Source organism: Sinocyclocheilus rhinocerous, unplaced genomic scaffold (genome assembly GCF_001515625.1).
Source record: "Sinocyclocheilus rhinocerous isolate Xijiao unplaced genomic scaffold, SAMN03320098_v1.1 scaffold2572, whole genome shotgun sequence".
NCBI lineage: Eukaryota > Metazoa > Chordata > Actinopteri > Cypriniformes > Cyprinidae > Sinocyclocheilus > Sinocyclocheilus rhinocerous.
Genome location: NW_015633224.1, coordinates 301,914 through 311,848, shown reverse-complemented (window position 1 = coordinate 311,848; position 9,935 = coordinate 301,914). Strand labels below are relative to the sequence as shown.

Genomic DNA, 9,935 nt, shown 5'->3' with positions numbered 1-9,935 from the left:
GGTTTTTCCATTGTTTTAGTTTTAGTATAACATTATAATACCATTCATATATTTAAACCAATCCGATGTATATTTGACATTTGAGGCTTAATACTATAGAAAAGCACTAAAGGTTTTTCAGTTAGAGTGTTTTCAGCTTGTTTATTTTCATATAAAAATACGACATGCAATTGCATCAAACAATGGTATAAACATCATTCAATGTAAATTGTGATAATCGTAATTAATAATCGCAATTACAATTTCAAGGGAATAATCAACAATTATGATTTTTGTCATAATCGTGCAGCCCTACCTCAAGCTAATCTGAAACACAATTCTTTTGTTGTATTGCAAGCCCTTGTACTTCCTTGTGCGTACGCGTGTGTATTTTCACCTTCATTTTGACCTTTACTGACACACATCAACAAAGTGTTGGGAGCGTTTCTCACCAGGCTCCAAAGACCAGCATTCCTCTGAAGGGGGACACACCTTTGCCTTTGAGTAGATGCTGTCCATCTGGCTCAGAATGGTGTTGTACTAAGAAAACAAAGAGTGCAATCAAAACACGTCTTGATGCGTCGTCAATAGCTCTTCTTCCACAGCTCCAGTGGTCAACTCACCCGCTCTCTCTCTGCGGTTGGGAGATTGGCAGGTCCCAGAACATTGATCTTACTGATGATTTTCTTCAGGTCTGGATTAGTGAAGCTCTCCATGAGAGAATCACTGAAGGTAGCCTTTGCTTTTTGACCCCATGCCTCTGTGAAAGCCTGCTCCTCCAAAGACGCAGAAACCTGAAGGAAACAATAAGGAGAGTCATTAAATGATGCGTCGTCAATAGCTCTTCTTCCACAGCTCCAGTGGTCAACTCACCCGCTCTCTCTCTGCGGTTGGGAGATTGGCAGGTCCCAGAACATTGATCTTACTGATGATTTTCTTCAGGTCTGGATTAGTGAAGCTCTCCATGAGAGAATCACTGAAGGTAGCCTTTGCTTTTTGACCCCATGCCTCTGTGAAAGCCTGCTCCTCCAAAGACGCAGAAACCTGAAGGAAACAATAAGGAGAGTCATTAAATCTTAAAAAAAATAATAATAATAATAAAAAAAAAATTTAAATTAAATATCCATAGGAATATCATGGATTTTTCTCATTTGAAGTCAATTAAAGTAGTTTTCATGTTTTAATGAAATTTAATTAAATGAAAAATTATCATATTTATTTATTGTTATATAGCAAATAAACTGTATTTCTTCATTAATTTTAATTATATTAATGCAAAACTTTATTTCTGAAAACAATGCTAACTTGCCGATTTTGGTGTTGCTCTGATTGGTTCAGTTCAGTAAAGGATTGTAAGACTGATTCAAACTCATCTTTTGAACTATTGCTTGAATCTATCTACAATCTCAATTAGGAGTGCCAGTGGTCGATTTGATAGATAGGTGGCGGTAATGCACTTATAAGTCTGCGATCTGCCGTAAAGCAAGAAGAAGAAGACGTGTCACGCGCCGGCTGTTGAGAATGCGCTCAGGACAGTTCGGACATTGCGGTGAATCAGAGGTAAAAAACGATATAAATACTGTTCAGTTTCTTGCACAGACCGATCGTTTCGTATCTTTACCCATCAATGTATCATCACGAGCCGCAGGGTTTAATTTGGTTTTATTTGTGTATGTTTTTTTTGACTCTCAAAGCCGTGATTCCCATTCACTTCCATTATATGACTGACAGACTGCAACGGTTTGAGTTAAAAATCTTCGTTTGTGTTCTACTGAAGAAACAAAGTCACCTACATCTTGGATGCCCTGGGGGTAAGCAGATAAACATCACATTTTCATTTTTGGGTGAACTATCCCTTTAAGAGCAATTTGTTCAGGAATCAGACTACACTATTCGCACTGTATGTTTTTGATTCACTAAAAAGAACCGCATCATAAGAGTCATGTGTTTAAGAATCAGACTAGTTATGCTGCATATTTTGGTTGCACTAAAAAGAACCAGCTCATAAGAGTCATTTGTTTGTGAATCATAATTCACAGCATGCATTGTATGTTTTTGATTCACTTAAAAGAACTGACTCATAAGAGCCATTTGTTTGGAAATCAGATGACACTAGTCACACTGAATGTTTTTGCAGTACTAAAACGAATTGGCTCATAAGCCTAATTTGTTTGTGAATATGAATGCACTGATTGTAGTCTTGGCCTAGCAGTTATTACATGTGCTCTGACTTAACATGATGCTTTGATGTTTGAGTATTAATAATTGTGTCATGTCACCGTATCTCTTTCCCTCCCCGTGATTTTCAGTCCTCTTTTTTTCATTCTCTGTTAATAATCATTTCTGGCTCTTGCTCAAGCCTAGAACAGTTTCGAGTTTCTTTCATTCTTGTTATGTTTTCAACAAGACCTTGAATTGCTTTTGCAGCAGCAAGGGATGAAATGAGGTGACAGAGTTCGCACCATCCATCAATTTATTCTTTGGATCCTGACAGGAAATCATTTCTTTTGGGGAACACGAATAGCACCTGGAACAATCCAGACTGAGGTATAAAACACCTGCTAGCTCATATGCCATAAAACAGTAGTGTGCCTGCTGTGGAGAACATTTTAGTCATTAAATTTCAGTCATTTAGACATCATTGAGCTGAAAATGTGGCTATATTGTCAGGGACAATGATTTCTCCCACATTCTGTGTATTTGAGAGACTTAGGTCATGTGTTGGGTGTGGGATGTGGGGAAATAGAGGTGAAATTGGATATTTATCATTTGTCATTGGATATTTCAAAGCTTCACCAAAGATTTACACGTTAATCACTACCAAACAGTTTTGGTGACCATTGACCTCCTGGGCATGCTGTCACCCAGGTTCATGCAAACCTGAATTTCAGTTTTTTCCCGTCTGAATAATTTTTGGTCCCAAATTTGTATCAATTTTACTGGTAGTCCACTGTATGAAGAATTTTTGGGTATAGTATATCACAGTTTAGTTTATTTTGCTATACTCACTTACATAAATGAACTATAGTGTCCTACACCCACTAGTAAAAAAATATAAAAAATTATATCATGCATGCATGACTTTTCAAAGACGGTGCTTCATTGCCAAATAAATTATATATGACCACCAAGTTGTGTATGTGATTTTGCGTCCAAATGAGAAAAAATTTATTATTTGACTTGTTCTTGTGAACTTGCCTGAAAAGCAAGCATTCTGGACCAATTCACGTACAACTGATTCTTTTCATGAACCACTCAAAAGAATCACAAGTTACAGGTTTAAATGAATCTGATGAATCCTTCACTAAATGAAGTCACGAACCTGCCAGAGCTGTTAAAGGGATAGTTCACCCAAAAATGAAAATGATTCATCCTCATGCCGTTTCTGTACCTTGACTGTGGTAGGACCCTTGCTGTCTATGGAGGGTCAGAAAGCTCTCGGATTTCATCAAAAATATCTTCATTTGTGTTCCGAAGGTCTTACGGGTTTGGAACGACATAAAACCTCATGCACACCGGGACGATTATCGCGCGCGCTTATCGCCAGCGTTTTACGACGCGTTTTGTGTGTTCATACCCGGGCGATTTTAACTGGCGATGAGCTGAGTAAACATACAAATTCACTCCCTGACATTAGATGGCGCTTAATGAAAAATACGAATCCTATTTGATCTGCAATTCCTCTCCATAACAACTCCCTCTTATCGAGATTTTTGTAGTCGCTGTTTTGTAGTTTGTGTTCAGACACCAATGAGACCAGCAGCTCTACATTCATCTTGCCTCGATGCATCTTCTTGGTCTACTTACTTCCTCTTCGTCGTTAGGTATCAATGTGTGCTCGGCAAGGCCATTTTGTGCTTGAGCGCCACCAATGTTTTACTGTGAGCACCACCAAGTCGTGTTTTACTGTAACTTCAGCAGTTCCAGGCACGTAAACAAAAGCGCCAATCTCATTGGTCGGCCAGTTTTTAACATGGCGCGTCAAACCAAAAAAACGAGCCTGAGGCGGTTTTTTAAAAATGACGCTTTTACGCCTGGCGTTTTGCGCGCCGGTGTGCACACTCACATTGGTGCCCTTTGTTTAGTCACGAGGCGTTAAACGTTGGTGATAATCGCGTGCGATATTCGTCCTGGTGTGCACAAGCCTTAAGGGTGAGTAATTAATGACAGAATTTTTGGGTGAACTATCCCTTTAATGAATCAAGATCTGATTCATTTGTCGAACTCCGAGTTATCATTACTTTTAGAGATGTACGTTTACTTTAGGATGTTAAATTTAAAGCAAGATTTTTACAGACTAATTGTTCAAAAACAGAATTTACTTTACCAAAAAAGGTATAAAAATAAAATAGATTTTTAAGAATAAAATAAAACAAACAATTATTTGAAAAATTTTAGCAGTACATTTCTATGTATGTTTTTTATTTTTATTTTATCATATATGTTAAAGCAACAGCAGGGTTTAAACTAGCACTTTTACATTATTTTTCTGTTAAAATTCCTTACATTTCTAGTGTACATTCTTCCTAAAGGTTTATTGTATCCTGGACTTGGGTGCGTCACTCTTTCTTGATGTTTAACCTCTTCCTGCTGTGGACGTTTAACCCCAGCATCCCTTTTCTGTTATGATAACCGCAGGGCGCGATGACCCTGTCACAGCATTTGCACTCATTAGTTCATGAGGTGATGCCTTTGTTGACCCGAGTGGAGATGAGCTTCCATCACTGATTAACAAGCTGGTGACATGTGCATTTATCTCTATTATCCCTCGTCCTTCACTTGCATGTTCACACTCAGTTTTCCTTAGAGATAAAGACGGCTAACTCCTTGTTTTTTCACCTCTTCTTCCAAGGTCCCATTTGTTCTGTCATGTTTATGCAAGAATGTGATGATAAGTCCGAACAGGGTGAAAGGTTCTAGGCTCGACATGAAACAGTAACATCATAACGACTTGTGACTGACACCATAAAAAGGGTGATGAGCTCAATCTAGTGTGCTTTGGCTTGGCTCTGAAACATCCCTGAAAACCTCCCTAAATGCTTCCCCCTCTAATCGGCAGATGTTTGATGGGTATGGAATGTGAGTTTTCCGAGCAGATTGTACTTGTTATCCACCTCAGTAGAGTGGGGTGGCATGGCAGTAAAGCGGATTGTTAAATTTGCTGCATGAATAATGCAGACTCTAGGGACGCATTTACATAAATATTTCAGATTTTTTTCACAGATATCTGGCACAGATCAGAATTTTGGCATCTGATTTAGGCCCATTTCAAATGTGGTTCTACTGCTGCACTCTCTAAATAATAATTCAGTGGCTTTGCAAGTATCACAACAATAAATAACTATGCTACCGTAATAAAATCTCTAAATATGACTTAAGTTGGAAATCCAGCAGTTAATTTTGTCTAAATCTGTTGTCTAATTTTATGTATAGAAATTAGTATGTGACTAATGAATGATGTTTTGTTAAAGTTCAATGAAAATATTTGAGAACGGAGAAGACCAATTTAAGAACTACAATAAATGCCCATTCCATATCAATATTGCTAATTTTTATATTTTATATTTTTATTTTTTTTATTATTCTTTTTTTTTTTTACTGTATGATGGCAGTCAATGTTGAAATTAATTACTGTTTGTTTGTTTATTTATTTCATTCAGTTTTTTTGCAGGGCTAAAATCGGTAGAATATCACCATTTATATCTAAATTATGACTGTTTTTGATACATAAAAGATTATAGGTTACACCTCAGGAAACATAAATGCAATAAATATAAATTAAATTTAAGTTGCTTTGGATGAAAGTGCCTGCCAGATGATCAGAAGAAAAAAAATACAGTTCTATAATGTTCTATAACTCTCCATGTCAGTTTATGCTATACATTTAGTGAATAATCAACAGAAAAGCTCATTTTAAAACACTACGAAACGATTTTATCATAATAATGTAATGCAGCAATTTTGACTCGATGCATTTTATTTGCTTAAAACTAAATCATTATCTGCATGGGTGCCACCATGTTTACATGACGTCATGCATCGCATCATGGTTCATTTGGGGTCGTGGCTTTCCACACAAGTTTTTAATTACAAAATCCAAGTTTTCCAAACTGCTTGGAAGTTGGAATTTTCAACTTTCTCATCTAATTTGATTTGCAGACATAAGCGGCTTTTCGCTTGTGTTATTCTAAATCGCTGCAGTCAACAACAGTGCCTGAAAGGCAAATCAGCATATGCCCCATTAGCATAACCTCCGTCAACCATCTGTTGAATACACACCACCAAGATGCCTACAGTCATGATGACTGCGAAACCAAAAATACCTGCTCCAGCAACCATGAGCGGCAACCATGAGCGGCATCCTGTGACGGCGGTCTCTGTGGAGGAGTGCGACGGGCGAGTTGTTTTGATACAGTGCTGCTTTATCTTCATACACAGTCAGAGCCGCCTCCAATAGAGATGTCAAAAACAGAGGCTCTTTGATCACCTCGTTTGATGTGTCTGAAATAATAGACATCACACCAGGCATCGCTCAGGTTCTGCCCAGCTCTCTATCAACTCTTTTTACAGCTTTTTGTGTTGAGGTTTGGTTCATATGTTGAGCAGCGAGTTTGAGCCGTTAGCAGTGCCAGCACCCATTTGAAAAGCTGTGAGTGAGTGTTGAGACAGCTGTGAAACCGTGTTGAGACAGCTGTCTGAAGGAGGCGTGCGTGTGTGTGTGTGTGTGAGCAGTGGTTACCACCTTGCCTCTGCATTCATCACACTGGCATCCGGTCAAACTTTTGTTCACAGTCTATATCAACTTCTGTTTTTCTGTGTTGAACTGAACTGAAGTGCTTTATCATTTAAACACAGATTGGATGGAGAAGCAGTTTGTTTTACTATGCTGAGATGTTATAAACTTTTCTTTCTACCTGTATAACTATTTTTATAACTATTTTTAATACTAGTCTAATTACTGGAGTTGTTCCTGACTGCCTAAAAACAGCTACAGTAACTCCATTATTAAAGAGGCCCAATCTTGATTCTTTGAATTGTAAAAAATAATTTTAGGCCTATATCAAACTTGCCATTTCTTTCTAAGATTCTTGAGAAAATTGTGTTGACCCAGCTGGAGTCCCATTTGATTTCAAATAATATTTTTGAAAAATTCCAATCGTGTTTGAAGTCTCAACACAGCACAGAAACTGCACTTTTAAAAGTTGTAAATGATATTTCACTAGAAACGGATAAAGGGATTGCTGTGGCTTTGGTGCTTTTTGACTTAAGCTCTGCATTTGATATGGTTGACCACAATATCTTGATTTCCAGGTTGGAGAGCTGTGTTGGGTGTTGGGCAAGGTGTTGAAATGGTTTCAATCTTTTTTAACAAACAGAAGTTTTAGTGTTTCCATTGGCCAACATAGTTCGTCCTCAAGCCTACTTGCTTGTGGGGTGCCACAGGGCTCAATTCTTGCCCCGGTTTTATTTTCTATATTTATACTACCAATGTGTGCTGTCTTTGAGAAATATGGAGTGTCCTTCCACCTATATGCGGATGATACTCAACTGTATTTTCCCTTGCAGCATAAAAGTAAAGAATTCTTAGGACCTCTGTTGGATTGTCTAAACGAATTACAAATATGGTTAAAGCAGAATCTTTTAGTGTTAAACGAGAACAAAACCGAAATAATTTTGTTTGGTGTAAAGTCATATGAAGACTGTGCCCTTCATTTTGGTCATCTCTCTTCCTACTTTACACCCTGTGCTAAAAATCTTGGTGTTCTTTTTGATTGCAACCTGGGTTTTGAGAAACAAATTAGTGCAGTGGTCAAATCAAGTTTCTTCCACTTACGGCGTTTCTCAAAAATCTAATCTTTACTATCTGTAAATCAGTTTGAACAGATTATTCACTTGTTTGTTCTATCTCGTTTAGATTACTATAATTCACTATACTGTGGTATAGTTAAGTCAGTCCTCTATAATGCGTTTACAGATGGTCCAAAATGCTGCTGCAAATTTGCTGACAGGCAGGCAGAGGTTCGATTACATCTCGCCCATTCTTAATCCACTAAACTGGTTACCAGTCAAATTTAGAATTATTTTAAACATTTTTACTTTTATTTTTAAATACTAGATCGAGGTTCCATTGCAGAGGTGATCGAGCCTTCGCTGTTGCTGGTTCTAGTCTATGGAACAAATTACCAGCTTCTATTAGAGCTGCGCCCTCTTTGCCAGTATTTAAATACCTGCTTAAAAAACATTTTTGTCAATAGCTTTTATCTAGCCATATCAATTGTATTGTTATATTGTGTTTTGATGTTTTGTGGTTTCTTATTTGTTTTATTTTAGCTGTATTGTACAGCACTTTGGATCAACCGGTAGTTATGTGAAAGTGCTTTGAAAGTATTGTTGTATATTAACAGGATGCAATAATAACAGTGTAAATTATTTTATTTATTAAAATTATTAAATAGCCTAGATGCTGCCTTATTGGGACAACAAAGCTCTCCCTATAGCCTGCCTACCCCTAATAAAACCACAGACTCCGCGGTGATTTAAGCTAGTTTAAAGGCAGAGGAAACAGCGCTGCCATTCTCAACACCACTGACGCGACAACAATCCAGTTAGAATACTTTTCCTCCAGTCCACAAATTAATATTTACAATGGATTTACTGTAGTAACACTAAACCTAGCCAATTAATACATTATTATTAAACATTTGTTAGGCAGGTGATTTCCACTTTTCCGATGTGATAAGTGATGAGAAAAGGAAGAAAAGCGAGTTCGGAAAAAGATGGACCCGAACCCTTGTCAACCACATCATATGCAACTCCCAAACGCATTACTCTCCCACCTACGCCACTGCAGGCCGTTTGACTTCGTCCAACGAGTGTGTTCATTCTCCGCATTTTAATTCAACTTTTTTTCTCGAAATGTAACAACTTTTTTCTCGTAATTTAATGAGTTTATTCTCAACATTTTATTTCAACTTTTTTCTCAAAATGTAATGATTTTTTTCTCTCGCAATTTTACGAGTTTTTTCTCGTAATTGAACGAGTTTATTCTCAACATTTTATTTCAAAATTTTTTCTCGAAATTTAACAAGTTTATTCTAAACATTTTATTTCGACTTTTTTCTTGAAATTTAACGATTTTTTCCTCGAAATTTAACGACTTTAATCTCGAGATGGTTTCATTTTTTTATTATTACTTGGCCCTAATCCTCTTCCGTACTTATCAATATTGGAAATTGAAAATATGATCTGATTGCATAACTTGCGTCTGATTGGGACTTTTGCAATATGAAATGCCCAACACTTGACATCCCATAGGAAAGAAAGTCCCAAATGGGATTTCAACATCTCAATGGTTTCTCCTTGACAGCATTGATATTGACCTGTCCGTATTGAATTTAAGTCCCACCTCGATGCCCACTTCTAAAGCCCTTCCTCTTCCACCGGTTCTGTCCGGGACCCTAGACCTTCCTCCTCAGCTAAGCCTGTCCAGCTAGTGAGGCTGCTCTTTGGTGTCACCATGGTCCTCCATTCCCTTGGCTCCACCATTGTCCTCCATCCCACTGGCTTCACCTCAGTCCTCCGAGCCTGTGACGTCACCCTGATCCTGGCCTTCTTGGTCTCCACCAGAAGGTCTGCCTCAGGTTTCCGATTCCATTGCTCATCATCACCTTTCCCTTCCAATTCTTCCTTACTGGTGTTCAGAGGCGGACAGTAACTAAGTACATTTACTTGAGTATTGTACTTAAGTACACTTTTTGAGTATCAGTACTTTACTTGAGTATTATTTTTTCTGGCAACTTATAACTTTAACTTCACTACATTTGAAAGACAAATATTGTACTTTTCACTCCACTACATTTCTATCAAGGTCCTCGAAGTAGAAAGTCGTTACTAGCTTTGAAAGTCAGTGGGTGATTTCTTTCTTCTCTAAAAACTGTCTTTTTTTCAGACAGTTT

General features: G+C 37.6%; 1 protein-coding gene across 1 annotated transcript in view; it reads right to left on the bottom strand.

The window, feature by feature from the left end:
* Window positions 1-9,935, bottom strand: part of LOC107743967 (angiotensin-converting enzyme-like) — a gene marked incomplete at its 3' end in the record, with an annotated part of 37,231 nt that overhangs the window by 25,666 nt on the left and 1,630 nt on the right. Inside the window, exons 2-4 of the mRNA XM_016557430.1 lie at window positions 853-1,023; window positions 603-773; window positions 432-519 (exon numbers count right to left, since the gene is read on the bottom strand). Of these exons, the coding sequence (XP_016412916.1) occupies window positions 432-519; window positions 603-773; window positions 853-1,023 (430 nt within the window). The remainder of the gene's footprint in view (window positions 1-431; window positions 520-602; window positions 774-852; window positions 1,024-9,935) is intronic.